The 24916-nt window shown below is 36.6% G+C and overlaps 1 protein-coding gene and 1 pseudogene across 1 annotated transcript; both read right to left on the bottom strand.

Annotated features, from left to right (window-relative positions):
• Nucleotides 1-2610: 2610 nt before the first annotated feature.
• Nucleotides 2611-18879, bottom strand: LOC145687421 (uncharacterized). The gene is made up of 2 exons (XM_081760878.1): nucleotides 18464-18879; nucleotides 2611-2833 (listed from the first exon to the last, which is right to left on the bottom strand). The coding sequence occupies exons 1-2, from the start codon at nucleotides 18877-18879 to the stop codon at nucleotides 2611-2613; spliced, it is 639 nt and encodes a 212-aa protein (XP_081617004.1).
• Nucleotides 18880-18903: 24 nt separating this feature from the next.
• LOC145687422 (KRAB domain-containing protein 2 pseudogene) lies at nucleotides 18904-19407 on the bottom strand (annotated as a pseudogene).
• Nucleotides 19408-24916: the final 5509 nt, after the last annotated feature.

Raw genomic sequence — 24916 nt, forward strand, 5'->3', positions numbered from 1 at the left:
AAAATGAACCAGACTTCCATTAACATATTCCATCGAGGCTTACGTTTTGCATACTTTGGACAAACCGTTACGTCTGTCAATCTCTTATACCTTCTGCAGAATCACATGGACACCGATTGTAAATTCCTGACATATTCATTATAATACTATATGTACGACTTAACCTATGAATACGGCTATAGACTGCCAGATGGACAGTTCCTCGTGTTCGAAGTTGAACGTGTTTCAATTTTTGCCGTTTCATGTCCTTTCCTAGGAACAGGTATTTTTTTCTGCATCCGTCATGTCAAATTCTTACGACTTTTATCAGTACCGAAACCACTACAAATAAAGTCATGATCTATCGTTTGATTTCAATTGCTTGTAACTCCTAGGAATCGAACCCGAAATAACATGATTAAAAACTGTGTGTGATATTATTGATCCGTTGTATCCAATATGAGTGCAGCCGTAAGCAACGTTATTTCAATTTAGTTGCCAATTGTTTTCATTGTCCTGTAATAATCTAGTATGGATATACATCAAAGAGGAAAGGAGAAAGTGAAGGGAGGATCATATTTTCAATCTGGGTTCTACAATTGTTATTGTATATCCGTATACCTCATAAAGTGGTCTTCCTTGACAGTGTATAAGTGCTGGTTTTGATCGCCAGTGATCCGTTCAATGACAGTCTCACCATTGTGGCTGCCTGGCAATGCAATGTGTCTTATTTCCTATTACTACCTACAGCGTGACCCACATGGCCGAGGAACTTTTCATGTTGGTCACCTACATGCCCAAATGCCTTTCTAGGAGCGTCCACGTGTTTTGTTTGCGGTTTTCACATTGTTTAGCACAGTCTAATTCCCTCGACTCCTTTCAAAGTTATTTAATTATCTGCCTTCTGAAGTGAGAGGCAACACTCTGGAATGTTAATTTGGTCAAAACAAATCTGGGAGGATAAATTATTAAAATTTTCTCTAGATAGCTACTTTCTTAATACGACTTCTCCCTCTTTTTGTTCCATAACCAGTATTGTTGCCTTTACGTGTTGTGACCTCTCATACGTTATCAAAAAGCTATTGGTGGCTACGTGGGAGATGAAAATGGGGGACATGGTAAGTCAGCAGTAGTGTGCATGCATTAGGACAGAAGTCCCACTTTCGCTGAAGAACATTATTTCACTTGTTCTTACTATTTTCTTTGATTTTTGCACTGAACCCTTCTACTTTCTCGCAAATCTTCATTGCACCAATTCCTCCAAATCATTAACTATGGTTAATGTTTATCTCCTATAACACAAAGCTCATGAACCTGGATCATGAACTGCAGATGTAATGATTTTGCTTTATGTCGTTTTATCCCTCTTGTAGTTTACGTCTACGCACAACACACCAAAACTCCTTCGTAATCTTTCCTCTGTTCAAAATATCGATGGTCTGTGAACGACGTTTTGCTACTTGTTGAAACGTCATTCCATCTGTCATAAATCAGATTTGTCTTTCTTAAAGAAATATACGGGATCTCTACTTTCTGTGGGGGATTCTCTTGCCCTGCCTTTGAACGATTAAGAATCGTGTACTTTGAATAGAGCAGATTAGAGGCCTAAGACACTAACATGCGTCTCAGATCAATGGCTAATAGTTTAGGAGATATTCGCACCAAATTTCATTTTCTAACGTTTTGGACAGCCCTAGCTCTGAAACTATATGCACTTCTGATCACAGGTTCATTACAACTATTTTTCCTTAAATTCTTTAAAATGGAAATGTCTCTCCGTCCGCCAATATGCTATTAGAACTAATAGAAGAATGTGCATAGCGACTAATGATATATATATGTTACCGTCAGAGCCCGAAATTAGGCAAAACTAGAATTTCCTAGTTAAAACTAGTTTTCTCAAAGCCGCTTCGAAAGAACTAGTATTAACTAGTCAATACTAGAATTTACGATGTTAGTTAGGTAGTTCTAGTTTTTACTATTTTTCCTTCTAGTTAAAAAGTGTTATTACTAGTCAAAACTAGTATTAACTGAAATGTGTTACCGCCAAAACCCGAAATCTGTTGAAACCAGAATACCCTAGTTAAAACTAGTTTCGTCATCCTTTCGTATTAACTCAGTATTAACTAGTGAATTGTAAAATTGACAACGCTTATTAAGAATGCGTAGTTTACTCTTTATTTTCATTAAAATACAATATTACTAGTGAAACCTGAAGAAATGTGTTTATTAAGACACTTAGAAATAACTTTTCTTTTGCACAAACATTATAAATGTTTCTATATATTTCTAAAAAAAGTATTATGGCACTCACAATATCATAAAAATCCTTTGTTTTTGCAGTACCTTGCAAAATATAAGCCCTCTTGCATGCATAACATGTGAATCCTTGTCGTTCAAATACAATTCTATAGAAACACTTATTTATTAAGAAATACACAGAAAAGACTTTCGTTTTGCAGAAATATCTGAAATGCTTTTGTATGTTAGCACAAGATAAAATGCACACTACTATTGCACTACTACTTATTCAATTCGGTGGTGCCAAAGCCAATCTACTGACGTAATATTGTATATTTATTATGAAATACAAAGAAAAGCGTTTTTATTGCTAAAACATCTGAAATGTTTCTATTTGTTACCACAAGGTGAACTATCATGGCATTTTGAGTTGCAGAGAAAACCTTTCTTCTTGCACAAGCATCTTTTGGAAATACATGCTTTCTTGCACACACAACGTGTGAACCCTTGTGGGGTTAATGCTGCTTTCCTGGCTGCAGTTCTCAACGAAATATCAGTATCTGGTACTTCGACTGGTGTCAGGAACTGCTCGTGGCAAATGTCGAATTCAGACCTACAACAGACACATTTTGTTTAATTACATGGTGTGGGAATCATGAATCGCTTATATAAAAAATAATAATGACTCTTCAAAACAAAATAATAATGTATTTTAACGCACAATTTCCACACTCGTCATAATTAGTATTTCAGAGAAACGCCGGTAGTTAATCTGAATATTTCCTACAAAAACGCCTATGCACTAAAGCACATTTCACGAGTACCTGTTTCACAAGCTAAACAACAGTCTTTTACCGGGATCAAGTTCGTGACATGTTATCAATCTACTGGTGAGTACACAGCAGACAACAACAGATGGATTACACATTATTAAATCGGTTCCGGAAAATCATAATGGACATTATAACAGAAAATTATTTTGACATAAAACGATGTGAAGAATCCATCATTATTTCGGTTAATAATAATATTACAGATACGTATAAAACACTAACATCTATGGTTAAGGGTGTTGACCCAGCTCCTCCCCATTAATTTTTCAGTGTTTTGAAGATTGTGAGAAGTTGTAGGTCACTATCACCATTTTGGAAAGCAAGCAAGACAGAAGTTAAGTAATTCTATGATCTAAAAGGAACAGCGCTGTAAACAATTTACTTTCTGTATAGAAATTTGAATAGCTGTGAATAATGATGTCACACGCAGTAGTAATTGCATGACCTGATCTAACTTTGGACTTTGACCCCGACCTTTGTGACGTCGGGGTCTATTTCGTTCCCTTTTATGGGTAAAAAAAATTGCCAAAAATTCAAATTTCGGGGTTTTTTGACCTAATTTATCCCCTTTGATGAGGTATTATTACCTTATATAGTTATATGGGCGTATACAGGGGTTTATTCCCTTTCATAAGGGTTTATTCCCTTTCATGGGTATATTAATGCACCTTTTGAAAAATTTGGGAGGGGTACCTTTGCCCACCCCTTAAATTTTGTTAATTGGCCAATTTAAACATTGCGTATTATAGTACAGGACCCTAATATGTATTATGACAAATTTGGTGGTCCACCTCATTCCCTTTTAGGGGTACAAAATTGCCAAAATATAAACGTAAGCAATACGCTGTACCACGTGTTTGGTTTTCGACCTAATTTATCTGCTTGGATGAGGTCCTATTACCTTATATAGTTATGTGGTCATGTATAGGCGTCCATTACCTATCATAAGACATAGGTACATTTGTGCAACCCTTAAGATTTTTGGGAGGGGTACCTTGGCCCACCCCCTTAATTTTGGAAATTGCCCAATTTAAACATTTGGTATTATAGTATCGGACCCTAATATAGATCACTATAAATTTGGGTGGTTCACCTCGTTCCCTTTTAGGGGTACAAAATTGCCAAATTTTAGTACAACCACGTGTTTAGTTTTGGGCCCAATTTATCCCCCTTTGATGAGGTTCTATTACCTTATATGGTTATATTGTCATGTATAGGTGTCCATTCCCTTTCCTAGGACATGGGTATATTGATGCACCCATTAACATTTTTGGGAAGGGCACCTTGGCCCACCCCTTAAATTGTAGAAATTACCAAATTTAAACATTTGGTATCATAGTATTGGATCCTAATATATATCATTATAAATTTGGATGAACCATCTCGTTCCCTTTTAGGGGTACAAAAAATTGCCAAAATATAACCAAAATATAAACGTAAGCAATATGTTGTACCACGTGTTTTTTTTTTGGTCCATTTTATCCCCTTTGATGAGATCCTATTACGTTATATGATTACAGGGGTCTATTTCCTTTCATAAGACATGGGTATATTGTTGCACCGTTCTTAAAATTTCCCAAGGGGTACACCCCTTCAATTTTTGGAAATTGTCCAATTTAAGCATAGGGCAGGACCTCAATATGTTTCGGTGGTCCTATTGCCAAATTTTTTAGTACAACAACGTGTTCGGTTATTGACTCAATTTATCCTATTTGATAAGGTTATAAGGTATGGACAGGTATCCCCTTTCAATTTGGTAGGACCCTTCAGGTGTAGTACGGTCACGTGATCGATGATTTGGTTTTGATGTGCGACGAGGTCCCTGGTCAATGTTCTCTAGGAATTAGGTGGAAACTTTGCCCAGGGTTCTCGTCTTATATCGCACAGCTCTTTAGGAGAATCTGATAACGTTGTATATATCATATTGATGGAATGAACAATAAAAACACATAGATAAGCATAAATTGTATTTTATTCATTTTTCTGGTTTCTTCTTTTTCTTTCTTGGTACACAAAGGTATTGACAATGTTTGTATATTGAGCTGGGTTTCTTCATTAGACCGCCTCCTCTTCTTGATTGCGATTATTTGTTTCCATCTTTTGCAGCATAGCACCCGTTTGCAAAGCTTCGTATTGTGAATTCTGTAAAAAGAACGAGGAAAAAGATGATTAGTTTAGAAATAGATGATGATAAAACAAATACACTTACAATGACAAATATGATAAAATTACCTGGAAGGTATATTGCAGTAGTCTACGATCATTAACCGTGGGTACTGTTGTGAACAAGTATTGAATTTCACGCAGAGATTTTCCTTGGGCTTTACAGCACAAATAAAAATAAGCATAATAGCCACATACGGATGAACCAAGACTTTGCATTTGGCTGTTATTATATTTATACTACATACAATGAAGTTTTAAGAATGCAACATGTTGTGGTACATAAAGAGGAAGGCCATAGCTGTCAAAATATTCTCCAACACTACGATTATCAATATAAATTGCAATCCAATGGCTTCCTAGTTTTGTGGATGGATCTGTATTCACAATGATTCCCAGATGAAGAGAAATCCGTGAGGGCAACTCATCGCTTGCAAATACCCCGGTAAAATGATTTCTGAATAATGGACTACCGTTTAAAGCACTAGCTAATTGTAATGTATTCAGCATCGTGAATGGAAATGATACATAACGTATACGTACCTTGTAATTTATAAGTCCAGGATAATGTTGCGCTGGAGGTCAATCTGTAGGAGTGAGGAAAACTCTCCATACACAATACAGTTTGCAGGTGCCGCTAATTTCTCTTGGAAATGAACTTCCAATCGGATGGCTCCATGTCGTTGTAAATTCCAATAGTGACAATCTCCAGCAGAAGAATCGGGAGTTAGGTCAAATACAAACAGTGTATATCTATTCTTGTAGTCGGCTCTTGAAATTGTATTTCCAGTATTGGTAAAATGTATGCCAGAGCCTGAGAACAATGTGTGGTACGATGAAATGTAGAGATTTTCTTCAAAGTTGGGTTGCAATGGTTTTGAAGGTACAGCTTTTCCATCCACGTACAATGCAAAGAAATTAATGTTTAGATGTTGAAATTCAAATGGATTGCTGGTAATAGTTCCACTGGATGCTTCATTCGATGTAAATCCTACAATAATACGATTTGGCAATGTTCCCATAAACAGGTTTTCAATAGTTTTGGATTGTATATCCTTCGGGATGGTAAATGATTTCATTTGAACCCTTGTCAGAGGATACTTTGCCGGTGTAGATTGTAAAATGTTATTGTGTGCAAATTTGACACTAGGGCTGATGCTGACTTTTTTCACCTGCAACGATGCATCTAGAATATTGATTTTTGCGTTGACACCACTTTCACTGGCCATAAGAGAAACGTTTGGTTTTGCAGGAATAAGTTTAACACGTAATTCCACTCCATGAATTAAAAATTTATCTTGATTAAAAATGTCACAATGAAGATGTCCAATCATATCGAATTTCATACTTTGTTTGGTCAGTTCATAGCGTTGTTGAAATCCTTTGTTCTCTCTGGTGGTTGCGTTCATATGACCAGCCGTATCTTGAAACCACATTGCTGTTTGTAAATGTGTATTCTTAGCTCCATCACTATAATTGAGCAGTTTTTCCAGGTACGAACGATACGGATGATTATGTGACGAAAATGAAATCAGTTTATTGTTCAAGTAGATTTGTACTTCACTAAGCATAGCATTTAGAAAATCATTGACAGGTTCAATTGCTTTATCCGTTTCGGTAAAGGAGGAACCATCTGGTTTCACAATTTGTGCTTGGATGTATAATATGGTTTGTGGCAAATCAATATATTCATCACTGCTACCACTCACTACAAATTCTATTGGTGAATTTTCAGCTATTGAACTAATTGGTTTGTAGCCAATAATACGATTGTCTAGAACACTGGTTTGCGTGGGTAACGTTGAAAAAATGTCAATTCACTTTTTGCACATTCACAGGATTGATGATATAAGAAAGCCATTCGTTGAATTAATCAAAAATATCTGGTGACGATGCCGATGATCTCTTCTTCTTCTTATGTGATAATTTACGTCTCTTCGTAGGATTGATGGTGTTGTTGAACGTTGGAAGGTCAACCTCGAACTGAGAGCAGTCATCCCATTTTCGTTTATGATATCCACTTCCCAGCATAGTTTTCAACTTATTTTTAGCTTTTTCTTGTAAATTTGTTTTTGCTTCTTGCATACGATGATGAAACGATTCTTCCAGCGGTTGATTCGAGATCATAACATCATTAATCATATTGGCACCTGATTTTAATAATTCTTTTCCCACAGTTTTAGCTGCTTGCTTCACAAGTGGTAACACTGAACGAAATAAACCACCAAGGAAATTTTCAATGCCATGTCCTGCTTGATAGGGACTTCCCACATAAACGTTGCCGATGCCGGACAACGCTTGTTTTTGGTAGTATTGCAAATACAGATCAGTCATTACGACGACGACGGAAATGTAGTTTTGTAGACACCGTTCCAAAGGTGAATGGCATACGATGACCTGTGCTGTCCCTTATATCGATTTGTATTTGCTCAAAATTCATTTTTTTCCACCGGAACATAATGTGCAGGATTAAAGATTTGTACTGCATGACTTCCAAAAGTATGATTCACAGGATCCATGTTGACAATTCGTAGCAAGGGTACCATTGTATCTCCAACAATGACAGATTCAATAATGTCACAGTAGACGTACATTTGTGATGGTAAGCCTAATCGTACATCCGGTGTATTTTGTCCCTTTGCAATATCTTTCAAATCACTTTTCGGTTCAAATCCAAGCATTAAACTAACACTTGGTGAGATTTGTACAGAAGTATGGATTTCCTTATTGGGATGTCTTATGAGGCATATACTATTAGTTGCGTCATGAGATATAAATAAATTGTTTTTTTATGATGTATATTAATTGCATGAATAAGATCCCGTATATTGTTATAATAGCGTACAGGTATCGTTACAAACTTCCACGGTTCTTGATCACTACTACTTGATGATTTGTAATATATTTTATTGTTTTTACTGTTAAGGTGATCTGGTACCCCTAGCAACCTTGAAAGTTAGTCCATTTAAAAAGCATTGCAAAGTTTTTCACTATTTTCTTCTTTATTATTAAAGTTACAAACGTCAAAATTTGAACAAACCTAGAGGAGACACATATCTATACCTTGTTTGTTTTAGATTTTGAAAAAAAAAAACACAGTAAAAAAGCTTCCATGTTTGACTTTAAAAACTTGGCAACGCAGATGTAACCCTCCCACTCAAATTTTAAGTTTGTGTCTCCTTTTGTTGAAATGTCTATTGACTCCTGTGTGAACCTCCCTGTCCGCGTTTAGCGGTCGTCTTTCTGCCTGTCCTTCGAGTCGTGCTTGCTTGAAATGTGAATATCGACGGATAATCACTTTATGAGTGACAGCAGGAGGGATAGCAGTACAAATGTCTGTGCCGTGTAAAGACAACGGAAAGCGATATATTCCTGCCGACCGAGGAAAAATATCGCACGACTTTCGGCTTCAGAAACATAAGAAAAGAGAAGAAAGAAGTGCTATTGTGTTTCATATTTCTGGGGATATTTCTTCCGTTTCTATGTAGCTTTATTTCAAAGCAGTATTTTTTTTTTAATGTTGAATGAAAGATGATAAATCGAACGGTTGATAGACAGGTAAACAGATAGATGTAATATATATATATATATATATATATATATATATATATATATATATATAGAGAGAGAGAGAGAGAGAGAGAGAGAGATAAGCATATAAATGCAGAAAAATATTTTCTAAAAAATGATAAATAGCTAGAAACGATATATAGGACCTAACACATCAAACTGAAGTTCTTGGAAAGTATGTACATTAGTAAAGAAATACTTTCAACCAGTGGCGTACTTTAAGATGTGTTGGTACAGGTTGTAATCCCTCCTTTCATATCTATTAAAATGAGAAGATTTTAGCTTTCATCTTGGATCAACAACAATCTTCCTGTGTGGAGAAGGGGCTTACATATACGTACGACGACACATCACAATGTTTAGAAAATGTAAATGAGTATAGAATATACACACCCAGGCAGACGTCCCTATTTTCCCCTGAAGGTTACCATTATTCCCATTTACTGTCCTCCCCCCAAATTTACCATTCTTTATTATGACAATTACTTATTTAAAAATGTTATTTATGCTAAGTTCTCCTTCATACTTAGTGTTCATCAGTCGGTGGTTATCGACCTCAAGCCCCTCCCCCCCGAAATAAATTTGTTATATTCACAACTTCATTAAAATTTGTCGGCACCTAAATGGAAAAATATAAGTGCTTATTCTCGTATTGTGCATACCCCTTCCCGAAACAAATTTCTAAATACGCCACTCCTGTTCATAAAAGCATCATTGTGGTATAATTAAAATTCGATTGTTCCACTTTCAACGACAAATTATGTCCCTCCTCTAAAAAAAAAAAAAAAAAATCATAGGTGCAACCTGTGCCCCAAAACCTGACTGTGGGCACCCCTGTAATCCAGAGAAGGCTAGGAAATGAAGTTTCTTTGTTTAAAATCTTTCCCAACCCCATAAACACCCCCTAACACCAACCAAACTTTCTTTACACACATTCCTGGGCGTAACAAAATATATTGCTTCCTTTGCGTTTCTGTAAAAATATGTATCACTATTCTAAATGCTCTCCCTCTTGGGTTTTGAACACCTCACAAAATAAAATTCCCAGCGTACTTACTGATTAAACGGGAGACTCAAATGAGATGCCCGATTGCAATACGTACATTTCCAGGGTTTCCCAGAGGGAAGTATTGCGTCGCACACTACACCACACTTCTTTTAGGTGAGGACTGTTAATTTTATGCAAAGATTGAAGACTATAAAGAAATGCATTCCAGTGAAAATAACAATAAACAGAGAGACGGTCCACCGAGACTGATTGGAATCTAAAGATGTGGTTGTGGGGGTGGGAAATGTTTATATGGAGACGGACAGTGTCAGAGGAAGAAGTCTACACCTGTTTTACGAAACACAATACTAAGCGGATATTATTATTATTATTATTATTATTATTATTATTATTATTATTATTATTATTATTATTTTATATTATTATTATTATTATTATTATTATTATTATTATTATTATTGTTATTATTATTATTATTATTATTATTATTATTATTATTAGGGGCTCTATATTTAAACCCGACTAACGAATATTTCTGGCTACGCGTATGCCTTCAAACATAAGTGGAAAAAATTCTTGCGTATCTTATTTTATCCTGTAGGGATGGCATAGAGACTTGTAGGCGGATCCTGAGGGAAGGGTCGTTCGCCACCTCCAATGGCACAAGCACCAGTGATGCAAAAGTTCAAGTCTGTACATAATAAAACTAAAGTAACCCTAAGTAGCAGTGTTACAACTCACTGCTACCCCATCCCTCAGGAATCCATCCTGGATCCGTCCCTGTGTCGCCTTTTGCGTCGATTTCCTTATAAATTGTGAGAGGCCCGTCCTAGTGTGCTAATTGACGAGGGGATGCCAGGGATTTCTCCTCTGAGAATTTTTTATCCCCCTGCAAGAGAAAATTTTAATTCCAGACAGGAATAACTTTTCCCTACTCTTACGTGTGTGATAGCTGGGTGCGTATATGAGAGAAATTCATCCGCCCTGGGAAAAATAGTGAAGATTTTTTTTTGCGAAATAAAGTATTGGTGTTTATTTTGTGAAATAAAGTACCGGTACTGAGGAATCTACTTACATAGTTGTGCAACTACGGCGGGGGTTAGGGGGCCTGCTCCCTTCCTAATTTTTTTTTAGCCCTTCAAACCACAATGCATCCGTATGACATTGATACGGAGACCCAGAATTGTTACGATTGCTCCCCAAACTTCATATTTATGCTCCATATTTATGCTACCCAAACTTCAGTGGCTGGTTGCGAGCCTGGTCAACAAGGTTTTCACAGATATTACATAATTTAAACAAATTTGTATAATGCAAAATAAATTTACTACTAAATCATGCTTAGGGATGCGCACGAGACGAGTCGAAACACGGCTTTTCCAATAGAGAAATATACATTTTTCGAGTCGAGACATCACTTTTACAGCAAATTTTCGAGACGAGACAACCACAAATCTTGTCTCGTGCGCATCCCTAATCATGTTCAATTTTAAAATAAGCCAACATCATTTACTTGCAAGAACATAAAATGTTGCGTGAGCCGTTACCCAGCTTTATCAAACTGGGTTATCTTCTGTTCGAACTCACAATGAAAGTTAGCACAAGATATTTCACACGAATTTGATCGAGGGTGTATCTATGCACATGATACCCAGGTAGAATCTCACAGCCTTCAGGCGCCTTGCGAACTTCATTTATTAGAAAAAAAAATCAAAAATCAGGAAATGCTAGTGTGACCATTACATGGATCTATATTTTTTTCCTTCTCCGCTTCCAGGAAAAGGGAGATATAGACATTAAACATGAGTATATGGTAATTTATACAATATTGTATTGTCACCGGACATATGTGCATGAAAAATTAAAAAAAAAGTTCTAGGGGATAGTATAGAAGTGGCCATGTGGACAGGGAACAAAGAACGAAAGTGATTTTTTAAAAAGCAGGCCCCAGGAATTTTGCCCACATGCCATTTCACTTGATCATATTTCTCTCAAAAATTATTCATGTAAATATCTTTCAATTATTTCTGAAGAGAGGGTTTTGACCTCGCTTTCAAAGGGTAATTTTGTCCTACATTGATTCCAACAATATTTTTTCTATAATCTTTCCTAAAGATCACAAACTGACATCTATACTATGTTATTTTGCGGAAATGGTAAGCTGACAAGTGACAACTACCCTTCCAGGAATTCGCAGAATGAAAAGAAAGAAAAAAAGAGAGAGGGAGAGAGATGAGAAAAGAAGGTTTCGGTTGTACCGCTGTTTATGAGTCACCTGATTGGAACAACTTGGGCGAGGCAGAGAACTGAACTTGCCGCTCGACTCGGGCGGAAAGGTAAAACTATACCGTCGCAGGGAGTTCGGGTCTTACTGTTGCCATGTTTTCAAAGTTGAAGATCAAAGTTTCCTTAATGTTTTTTTTTTCAAAATCTAAAACACACAAGGCATAGATATGTGTCTCCTCTAGGCTTGTTCAAATTTTGACGTTTGTAACTTTAATAATAAAGAAATTAGTGAAAAACTTTGCAATGCTTTTTAAATGGACTAACTTTCAAGGTTGCTAGGGGTACCAGATCACTTTAATGTTCAGCAAAGAATGTGGATAATGAATCTCTACAATTGCCACATCCCGTTTCTGGCGAAACTCTACACGTCGTTGTAATTTCGTAATATATGAAGTCATGGTATTTTCTGGAAAATAATCCATGGAACTATTACTGGGAAGTGTAACGTAAAAATCTTGATCAGGTTCCATTCTTCTTCTTCTTCTTCTTTAATGAAGTTGCAGGGATCCACGAATTGAATGAGGAAGGATATCCTTTCCACTGGACGAGATACTCCTTTCTGCGACCTTTTGTTCTTGTACGTAACATTTTGTCGATGAGGAACGTCGAAGGGAGCGGCACTGGTTGTAATTCTTCTCTGTAGAAAACACCATCGATGAGTTGATGATTTAAATCCTCTAGTCGATACACTGTTGGGTTTCTTGGTACTTTGGCTTTTACTCTAAATATTTCCCAAGTCCAGTTCTCGAGGTAACCCTTGTCAAAGATACGTTTAGTTTTACTTTTACGAACAGTATCACCAACAGATAAATCCGTATCTTGTTTTGAACGTTGTAGCTCTTTGTCGTATAAGTTATGCCACACTTCTAGTAAATTGTCCTGAGAAACGTTTGCAGGTGCCATTTCAATACTGGAATGCCGACTTTCATTGTATGCTTTTACAAGTAAAGGCAATACTTTGATGTAATTGTATGTTTGATATTTGGTAAAGTATTTCCACATACGATGTTTCAATGTCTGATTAAATATTTCTGCGATGCTGTCTTTAATATCTGGATCCTTTGTTGTAACATGTTGCACGTTGTGTTTCCTGAGAAACTTTTGTACTGTCTTGTTGGTAAATTCAGTTCCTTGATCACTACGTAGCACAATTGGTTTCCTGTTCTCGAAAATCATTTCAAATACATTCACTATATCCTCGGCACTTTTTGATTTTAGTGGTACAGCCCACCCGTACCGAATAAACACATCAATCACTGTACAAATATAGCGGTAATTGTCATTATACTTTTGAAGTGATTGTAAATCATTTAAATCACATTCCCATTGATCATCAATATTGTTGACAAGATAAAAATCTCTACGGAAACGACGACGTATAGGACGATGTAACGTGTAGGTAGGTTGTTTGTTTAACCAAAGTTTTATTTTGGCTAAAGGTATAGATTTTCCTGTGGCTTGCCGTAATTTCTTTGCAGTAGAAAACGATGCAGGGTGTGCTGGATTGTAATAAATGGATTTCATCTTTTTGTTCATGGTTTGTACGTTGACCATTGTGGAATGATACGTTTTCTTTTTAATCGGACTTCTAAAACATCATCATCAACTTCTTCTTCTTCTTCTTCTCCGGAAGAAAATAATTCAGGTGTCGGTTTTGGTGGTGCAGATCCTTCACACGCTGTTGTACTATTATGCTTGACAATATAGTTTAATCTTCGTGGATTACCAATCAATTCTTGAGGTGTGTTTGACGATGCAAGGTAGTTGCAAAACAATTCCCAGCCTTGAGGATTAGAATGTTTCCTCGGTCGAGTCACATTGCACATTAAATCTACAATATTGGATCCATGTAGTTTATTATCGTTGATGTAAACTGTTCATTTATGATCCCACGTAATTGCGTCATCTTGTTTTAAACGACGGAATAGTAGTTCTGCTTTCTTACGTTACATTTGTGGTATTGGGGCTAAAATTTCTTGTTTCGTGCTATCGTCAACATTCGAGACGTCACCATCAGGTTTCATTGATGTAATTGTAAGTGGTATTGGTTCTTCTTGTTTACGTATCACATAAAGATATTTCTGTAATATTCTATTGTACTGATGGGGGCCGCGGTGGCTCAGTGGTAGAGCGTTCACCTCTGGCGCTTGGGGTACCGGGTTCGATCCCAGCCCCCGCCAAGTGAACTTTGTGGTGGACAAACACCGTGTGCGTGGGTTTTCTCGGGGTTCTCCCGTTTCCTCCCACTTTCTTCATTCCACCATTTCATTCATTTCTCATAATCACCGTCTCCTTTAGCCTAACCGGCATAACCGTGGGACGTAAAACTCACAGATTTCATTTCATTTCATTTCATTTCTATTGTACTGATTCCATTTTTCTTCATCACTTGGATACGATGTATTCAATATAGATTGCATTTCACGATCGAGATTAGATTCTCGATTTTCATTCACACGGGATGATGATGCATGCATTCGTTGAAGCATTTCTGGTGGCACTAAAACCATCTTCTTGCCATGTTCCATTATGTTTACTGTTTAAACAAAATACTGAATAAGACACTTCCTACAATAGGTGCAAGTAATGCAGGTAAGAATCTTCCTTGTTGTAGGCTAAATGTTTCTTCTTTTTATCCAATGATTTTGTATTGTCTACAAGATAGCGGAGCGTGTTCTTGTAACGCTTTAATCTTGACTTCTGCGCACTTGTCAGTGGAACATTGCCTTTTAAGACATTATAACAACATTCACAAATACTATGAATTAATGAAGCGTCTGCATTGGCAATAATAGCTTTACGCAATCTTGGTTTAGCTTTGTGCAGAGCACGTAGCAGATCAGCGTGTTTCACTGTAGGAGACATCGTGACAGACTAAGTCATTCTTTTCGCATGCACAATAATTTAAACATGTTTAGTTGGTACGTAAACATAATGATGCAAATCGTCGGGAAAATATTTGTACGGAATCGCATTTCATCGGGTGTATCTTGCTTAAGATCCATCAGTAAATAGCCATGTGGATTTCTTGTTGCGTCTGCATAACTTTCTTGTAGAAACAGTGGATGCTCAGGCATGATTTGATAACTCATATGCTTGATTTGTGACTTGTCACGTGGATTTTTAAACAACACCAAATACGAACAATTTAAACTCATATTTCTATTTGCTTTACTTTAATGAAATACATTTTGTGTTATAAAAATCACACTAATATTTCGATGATGCGATCCTTTCGTGAACATATCAACAATATCACTATTCACTTCTCGCATATGGTCATCAATAATAATCAAATGTGGTCCATCTTGAGGCTGAAAATCTTTCATTCGTGGAAGTCCTTCGTGAAATTCTACTGGAACCGGCATTGTTGCAGACACGTCTTGCCATTCTGCATAATAGCAGTATATCTTACGAAATTCCGCATTGATCATGGTTGGGAGATGTGACAGTAATCGCTTCACAAAATACGTTTTTCCACACCTACTAGGTCCTGCGAGAATACAAGTAAACGGATGTTTCCACTGTGTATCCATGATGAACACTAACACCTTGTTTCAAAAATGATGCGTATTTAAAGCGAGCAGAATTTTTTTTTTTGTTTTAGTTTGTAAATTCTTGCACTCACTTGTAAATGTTGGAGAGAAATGGAAAAACCGTTCATCTGTTTATCGAATAGATGAAAACCGTTTATTTGTTAATCGAATAGTTGAAAACCGTGTATTAGTAAATCGAATAGTTAAAACCCGGATAAATTTTAACGGTTAACCCTGAAAGCTGATCACTGTTTGACTTAAATTCTAATTGAAAATTTTTCGTTTGAAATTTGTTTTGAAATTTTTGCTTGAAAATTTTTTGTTTCAAAATTTTGGTTTCAAATTTTTACTTTGAAATTTTTTTTTCGTTTCAAAAATATTGCTTCAAACTTTTTTTGTTTTGAAAATTCTGTAGTTTGAATTTTTTTTCGTTTCAAAATTTTTGTTTGAAAATTTTTAGTTTGAAATTTTTTTGTTTGAAAATTTTTCAAAATTTTTCGTTTCAAATTTTAGTTTTGATTTTTTTTTAATTTCAAGATTTTCGTTTAAAAGTTTTCGTTTCAATTTTTGTTTTGAAAACTTTGGTTTGATTTTTTTTAGTTTGAAAGTTGAAAAAAGTTAAAGGCCATGAATCTTTCCTTTCAAAGTTTCCACCTAATTCCTAGAGAACATTGACCAGGGACCTCGTCGCACATCAAAACCAAATCATAGATCACGTGACCGTACTACACCTGAAGGGTCCTACCAAATTGAAAGGGGATACCTGTCCATACCTTATAACCTTATCAAATAGGATAAATTGAGTCAATAACCGAACACGTGGTTGTACTAAAAAATTTGGCAATAGGACCACCGAAACATATTGAGGTCCTGTCCTATGCTTAAATTGGACAATTTCCAAAAATTGAAGGGGTGTACCCTTTGGCAAATTTTAAGAACGGTGCAACAATATACCCATGTCTTATGATAGGAAATATACCCCTGTAATCATATAAGGTAATAGGATCTCATCAAAGGGGATAAAATGGACCAAAAAATAAACACGTGGTACAACGTATTGCTTACGTTTATATTTTGGCAATTTTTTGTACCCCTAAAAGGGAACGAGATGGTTCATCCAAATTTATAATGATATATATTAGGGTCCAATACTATGACACCAAAGGTTTAAATTTGGTAATTTCTACAATTTAAGGGGTGGGCCAAGGTGCCCTTCCCAAAAATGTTAATGGGTGCATCAATATACCCATGTCCTACGAAAGGCAATGGACACCTATACATGACCATATAATCATATAAGGTAATAGAACCTCATCAAAGGGGGATAAATTGGGCCCAAAACTAAACACGTGGTTGTACTAAAATTTGGCAATTTTGTACCCCAAAAAGGGAACGAGGTGAACCACCCAAATTTATAGTGATCTATATTAGGGTCCTATACTATAATACCAAATGTTTAAATTGGGCAATTTCCAAAATTAAGGGGGTGGGCCAAGGTACCCCTCCCAAAAATTTTAGGGGTTGCACAAATGTGCTTACGTCTTATGATAGGTAATGGACTCCTATACATGACCATATAACTATATAAGGTAATATGACCTCATCCAAGCAGATAAATTAGGTCGAAAACCAAACACGTAGTACAACGTATTGCTTACGTTTATATTTTTGGCAATTTTGTACCCCTAAAAGGGAATGAGGTGGACCACCCAAATTTGTCATAATACATATCAGGGTCCTGTACTATAATACCCAATGTTTAAATTGGTCAATTTCCAAAATTTAAGGGGTGGGCAAAGGTACCCCTCCAAAATTTTTCAAGGGGTGCATTAACATACCCATGTCTTATGAAAGGGAATAAACCCCTGTATACGCCCATATAACTATATAAGGTAATAATACCTCACCAAAGGGGATAAATTAGTTCAAACACCCCCGAAATTTGAAATTTTGGCAATTTTTTACCCATAAAATTGAACGACATAGGCACCCAATACTAATAGAGGTACATAATGTGGTCCTAGGCTACCACACCAAATTTTTAGATTTGGAAATTTCGAAAATTTAAGGGGGGTGGTCCTATGTACCCCTGCCAAATTTTAGAGGGGTGGTCCTAGGTACCCCTAGGTCATTGACCTTTGACCTATGACGTCACAAAGGTCGGGGCAAAGTCCAAAGATCAGGTCATGCAATTACTAGTCACGCTGACTACTCAAAAATCTAAACAAAAAAAAATAAGTTGTTTACAGGAATAATCCTTTCAGATCACAGACTTATTAAATTCTATCTTGCTTGCTATCCAAAATTGTGATAGTGACCTACAACTTCCCACAATCTTAAGAAAAAGAAAGAAAGAAATAAAACAAAGTGGTGGGGAGCTTAGTGAACAGCGTTACCTTATACAATATAGCTCTTAATTACCGAGCGGCCATAGATCAGTTGGTAAACTGCTGGCTTCACATTCGGAAGGTCGGAAGTTCGCGTCCAGCGGCCTACCATCCTGACTGAGGATTTCCTGCTTTTATTCCTTTCATACCAATCAAAGAATGTGATGGCACCTATAAAACTAGGCCTTAACCAACTTCCTTCCCATATGCTATCTCGTACCCCATCCCGGCGTGTACCAGAGATGTTTAAAGGCCTTAAATGAAAATGCTTAAGGCCTTCTGCGGGCGTAGTCGCGGGCTCTAAATACCGCTGGGAGCCCTCCGCCTCGGATACAAACCCGAGAAATGGTTCGGATCCCAATTTAACCTGTAGGTCCCGTCGTTAGAAGCTCCTTAGCTTGTTTAGGACGTTAATACAAATTATATCAATAAGGAGCACATAAAAGACAGAAAACTTACCTGCAATATAATTTATCCAGCTTTCCATCCATGGTTCCAATCTTGTGCAGATCGTTATTTTTTTCTAGAACAACTCCAATGACATTCCGAAAATCCGCCTTTGCTCTGTCCACATCCGGGATTGGTATTATGACATTATCTCCCACTTCAACAGGTGGATGGGTGGTATCAGAGATACGTTTCATTTTATTGGCCTGCTTTGACAAATTTTCACGTGCTTCGTTCCTGGATGATGTGATATCTACCGCACTAGGACCAGCCTCATTTTCTCCTTCATCAAATGTTTCATGTTCACTAAGGCGCTCACTCATGTCCTCAATAATACTCACGAGGTCGTCCTCATCGTTTGTGTTTTGGAGAACATCTGATGACAGTGCTGAAGTCGTAAGTCCTACTCTTGGCTCAATGCCGAACATCGCACGGTAAAGAGACTGTTTTATTCAGGAATGATAAGCTCGATTTTTCATAAACTGAACAAAGCGGAGACCATTTGACCAGCTTGTTGTTTTATTTTCATGCATCCACGAGGCAAGCATATTTTCTATATCTTGATCTGCCCGTTCTACTGACCCTTGGCTTTGGCTGTGCCTGTGCTTTCCGTTGACTAACTTTAACTCAGGCCAGAGTGTCGTTAGTTCCTTGATGACAGAATTAACAAACTCTTTGCCATTATCAAAATGTAAAATGCAGGGGACACCAAATGTCAAAAAATGTGTCAGTTGGTAGGCTACTTCTTCAGCTCTTTTGGTTTGCAGCGCTCGCAGTAAGACAAACTTCGTCAGATGATCCTGGTATACCATGCTAAACTTGAACTTACGATCAGGGTGTGCTTGCATGTCTATCAGGTCCACTTGACATTGGCTGTTCATTTCTGTGTGAAGTATTGGCTTAGAAACAAAGCCCTTCTTTTTCATACTTTTCTTCCGTTGACATGTTTCACACATTGACAGAAAAATATCATTTGAGTCGTAACGTTGGCATATTTCCTAGAAGTTTCAGCTTTCATTCTATCTCGGCCTCCCTGTCCCACAGCAACATGTGATGCTTCAATAACATCAAAGATCTCCACGGCAGGTAAGTAGTACTTCACAGGCTCACTATTCGACACCTGTTTGTTTGTTTCACCAATTTCCAAAACATTAAACCGTTTCAAACGTCTGTACTGTAAAGATGTTTTCTTTTCAGCAGATTTTGCCTCTTCAACTTCAGTTAAAAAGTTTACTGTAAACGTCCTTGGTCATTGCATTATAGTCTTTTTCATTTTCCAAACGAATAATTTCTTTGAAGGATCTTTCCTTCAAAATTGTTTATTTATTGGAATGACTCATTACAATGAATAATCACCTCACACTTCCCGACACACTAACACACTCGTAGCCACGACAAGAGAGACGCACCTGCACACTTTAAAAAGGCTCCGAACAGACTGAGAGAAAACAAAACAATACTTTCCCAGTAGGAGCAAGTCCGAACTTGCAGAAACACTGTTAACTGATCCATTTTAGTCAGAACTAGTTTTAACTAGTAAAAACTGTATATGATTTACATTATATAGTCTTTTTCGTTAATTCCAGAATTACCTAACTAACATAGTAAATTCTAGTATTGACTAGTTAATACTAGTTCTTTCGAAACGGCTTTGAGAAAACTAGTTTTAACTAGGAAATTCTAGTTTTACCTAATTTCAGGTTCTGACGGTAACATATATATATATACTATCACCCTATTTAATCATAAAGTGGTAGAAATGAACAATTTCCGATTTGAACATTCATCACTTTAGGAAGAAAACGATGATAGAAAACAGAAAAAACGTCATTATTTTAATTTAGGATTTCCGTTTTCAGAACTGATCTCAGTAAGTCTCCATAGTAATAGATTGTGAGAAGTGGTTCCATCACATGAACTCAGTATCGCAAGGTGAAGTTATGTCTAGTCTCTTAATTTCTATTCCACCTGGAAGTTACTGATATCAACTACTTTGCATTTCTATGTGTATAGATCAAAAACAGTATCAGTAGCAAAAATCATTGTTTAGAGCACTCTGGAAGGTTTTGTTCCCACCCATCTCAATTTACTAAAACCGAAACATACAGAAATGTTCTACCACCTCCGGTTTCATAGAACATAACAGTACGTCATCGCCAGATATGACCTTTTGATATGTGTTTAGTATAGGAATGATATCCTACATTTAAATAAATTGAAATATTGCCAAACCAAATACACATTTTATCTGTTACGGTTTTTGCAATGGATCATTTAACTGCAACTGCTGGCAGATTATAATAATAATAATAATAATAATAATAATAATAATAATAATAATAATAATAATAATAATAATTGTGTTTGGTTTAGTAAAGTTTTGTTTTGCTATAATCGTAGTTCGCAAGCTAAATGTAATAATCTTCAGAAAAATTTGATCCTCACCCACTATCCGTCTATTCAAACAAGAAGTGGTAGGAATATAGGATTTTCGGTTTCAGCACCAATTGCCATGAATAACAAAACTGTAATGGAAAACAAGAAACGGTTCTTTGATACGTATTCACTATCGCAAGGAAGCTTTATCTTTCTATTCTTATTATTTGTAGAAAGTCAAAAAAAAAAAAAAAAAAACAGTGGAAATCTGCTAGAACTCCCGGTTTCAATTTTGACCAACTTACAAGAAACTGCAACAGATACCATTTTTTATAAATGTATTTATCTATTCTTTGACTCCATCATTCTTATAATAGACAGCAACATATTTTGTAGCATCTTGAAAGGCTTGGATAAATATAAGATACCAAGCAAAAATTATAAAGAAAAACAAAGCTTTCACAACCAGATTTTACGGAGGACTCTGAAGCAGAAACATTCGAGGAATAGCAATACATTTTTAAAGTGCGGATATCCCTAAAATATTTATTTCTATGTTAGAAATTGCGCGAATTTGTGTTTCATTCGGCATTCTGCCCATTCCAGATATATCACGTGAATTTGAAGGACTCCAAGTTTATTGTACGATGAAGACCAAAAAAGAAAAAAGAAAGAAAGAAAAAAGAAAAAAGAATGAAATTTCAAAGCATAATGCATCAACAACATTCGCATTTAATTAAGAAGTCATAGGTACAAGACAGAATAAACGCAACTTCACTAAACTGATCCTTAGATTTAGAAGATGGTTAAACTATAACAATTTGTGACAGTGGTTCCCAGCTAGTATTTCGCGACACACTTGTGTGTCACGCAGTCCCATAGGGTCTGTTGAAAAATTTTTGAATTTGGAAGTTGTGAAGCATTTAATAAATTAGTTAAAGTTAATTTCGAGAGAGATTTAAGTAATTAACACCTCCAGCAACAGCAACAGTGTTCGTTATTACATAGATTCATAACCTTATTGAAATGAAAAGTTTGATGAACGCATTCGGTTCTCATCTTCAATCTTAAGCTAGACCTCCTCGAAGGAGAAAGTAAGCTACGTATTACGCGGCTAAGGTAGATGGGGACCGACTGAATCCCGGGACAAGGAGTCATGCTCTACTAGGTGCCAACGGCCTTCTTGGAGGTTGGATGAGCAGATGGAAGTCAGGACACCTTCTTGTCCTTGGGAGAGGAAACTGTTCCTAAAGGCGTTTGAACCACAAAGTGGTCAACGGTATGCATGTATGGAAAAAAATAATGGGCTTACTACAACATTAACTTTTTCTCCAAGAACGAAGGAAGAGAATCCATTTAAATGATGGTTCTTCCTGAAGTAAAATAGTCTCCCTTTCGGATCTCTTGGTTAAGACTACTCCGAAAAGAATTATCAGAGGAGAAAATATTTTTTTTTTTATTTCATCATAGTGACCAAGAATGTACGAACTTTACGACATGGAGGTAAATTTGAAAGTAGAAATGGAAAAGTGTAAAGTGAACATAGTGGGGTTTAGTTAGGTAAGATACACGAAAAGGTGAGGTAGTATTGGGTAATTGCACAATATATTATTTGGGTGACGATAAGGCCGAGAATGGTGTCCCGATAGCAATGGACAACGATGTGTCGAGAACTATAACAAAATTGGAACGCTGCAATGACCGCTTGATGTTTGTAAAAGTTAGTGCAAAACAGTAGCTATAGTTATAATTCAAGTGTATACACCATCAACCAACTATGATGACCATGAAATAGAGGTAATATATGACGAGATTAGTGATATTTTGCATTAGGAGAGAAGATGTAAGGTCAATTCCATACTAACGGGGGGGGGTGTTCAAACGCGTAATAGAAGGAGCTGCGAATAAGGTGATGAGATCATTTGGAGTAGGCATAAGAAACTCATGGGGCCAAATTCTTATCGACTCCTGTAGGCAACATGAAATGATGGTGATCAATAGGGCATCTCAGAAATATGTAATGAAACCCTTCCAAAATAGCAAAATATGTCAAATTAAAATACCAGCATTTTCCATTACGTTTTCTATATTTAATGTGGTAAATACAATATTTATTCAATTACAGTGTTTACTACCTGTTACTTTTCCAGCATGATCTCCGCAACACTAAGAAACAGAATGAGTTTCAAATTTACAGTCAGAAAACTTATCTTGTTATCGCGTATAGAAGAGTTTCTATGAACTAAATGGTCGTTTCATTTCACACAAAGTCTTGCTGCATATTTATACTTTCAGAAATCATTCAAAGATCGTTCAACTGTACATTACAGGAGAATTCTAGAACACTAGAACCTGTACAATGGATACTAACCTAACCTAATCTAACCTAACCTCCCTAATCTCTAATTAATCTTAATTAACCTTATTTAGGAAGGGATTTTTAGGAAAATGTTGTTTATGTCATTGTACTTCTAATAGGCACCCAGCGTTATAGAACTTTCCCGTACATTACACACTCAAAACATTTTAGTAAAGAATATCGTGAAGAACAAAACCTTCTCAATTAGTCTTTTCACTATTTCAACAGACGATCCCCGTAACTGTAAGGAAAGAAAATGTGTTTCAAATTTTCAAACACAAAACCTCTCCTGTTATCACGCAACAGAATTTTGTATTGACCAAACTATCGTACAACATCACACGAAGTAATTGGTGCATACTTAAACTTGCACAAATCAGAAGGTGTGTATGCAATATCCACATCGCATTTAGCTTCACTTAACACTCCACTAATAGCACAGATTGTTTTATAGCCTGCATTTTTCTCCAAAACGAAAGCTATCTTCTTATTCACTGCATCCCCTACCGGTTTTTTCACACCTACCAGAGAAGAAACTGTTGAGCGAACAATTTCAAGATTGTCTAAAAGGCTACATGATGATTTCTCCAAGGATTCAGTAGTACTTCTGAGACACGAATTGGTCTCAATGTAGGCAATATCATGCTTCAACTTCCCGTTATCAAACATTTGTTTTGCTATTTCTATGGAAGATGCATCTTCAGAGTCAAAATGTTGTAACACTTGTTTTACTGCATCAAAGGTCGTAGCATAGGAACACACAGCATCAATCCAGCTTCCCCACCTCGTTAGTACCGGCTGAGGAGGAAGAGGTAGTTCAGGGAACAGTTCTTTAAATTTCTCAACTCTGCGGGAAGCCTTCAAAAATACCTTCTTTGTAGTTCAAACTAATGCATCCACATGTTAAAATCTAGAACGAACAAATTCTTCAACACAATGAAATGCGTGGGCAAGACAAGTTAGATGTAACATCTTCGAATACAATACTTGCAAAGCTTCTGCAGCTTTGCACATGTACGGTGCTGCATCAGTCACTAGAAGACATTGTTATGCTTGATACCATCAGGCCACAATAGTCCCATAGCATCATTAAAGAGTTTTGCAATCGCTTGATGGTTGCATCGCGGCAACAAATCACTAGTTAACAGGATAGGCTTGCTGACTTCATTATCTTCCAATAAACCTATTACAACATTACCAACATGTCGCCCCTCTACATCAGTTGTTTCGTCAATTGACACCCAAATAGGACCATCACCGATTTCCACACGAATAGCGTTCATTGTTTCCACATATAAATCAGGCACGTAATGCTTTCTGATTGTAGATTGTAGATTGTAGATTCATCTGGAACTGTTTCGTTGCATAAATTCACGAAGTACTGTATTGTTTAGTTTCCAAATAGAGATATCAGCACATACCATAGTACGGCACAGATCACTTGAAAACTGAGATTTCCGTGGCCATGGACTACTTTGAGCTTGAGATTCAGTTACTAGCAACTGCTTTTGTGGTTTAGGTTTCGAAGCTCGGGTATGATGGCGTGATGTGGATATGTGTTTCACAACTTGGGAACGTTGAGCGCGTGAGACACCCTTCTCGCAAACCTGGCAATAAAGCACTTTTCCATCGGTGGAAAAATGCTCAAACTCTTCCGTGAAATGCGGATTTGCTAACAACACAGGATATTAAATATTCGATAAAACTAGCTCACACTTTCCCTGCGGCTA

The sequence above is a fragment of the Thermobia domestica genome, chromosome 6 (genome assembly GCF_964235325.1).
Source record: "Thermobia domestica chromosome 6, izTheDome1.hap1.1, whole genome shotgun sequence".
Taxonomy (NCBI): Eukaryota; Metazoa; Arthropoda; class Insecta; order Zygentoma; family Lepismatidae; genus Thermobia; species Thermobia domestica.

Coding starts and splice junctions, on each gene's coding strand:
- LOC145687421 (XM_081760878.1), bottom strand. CDS start 18,879: ATGTTCGGCATTGAGCCAAGAGTAGGACTTACGACTTCAGCACTGTCA. Junction 2,834..18,463: donor CTGGATAAATTATATTGCAG/GTAAGTTTTCTG, acceptor TGTCTGTTGTAG/GTCTGAATTCGACATTTGCC.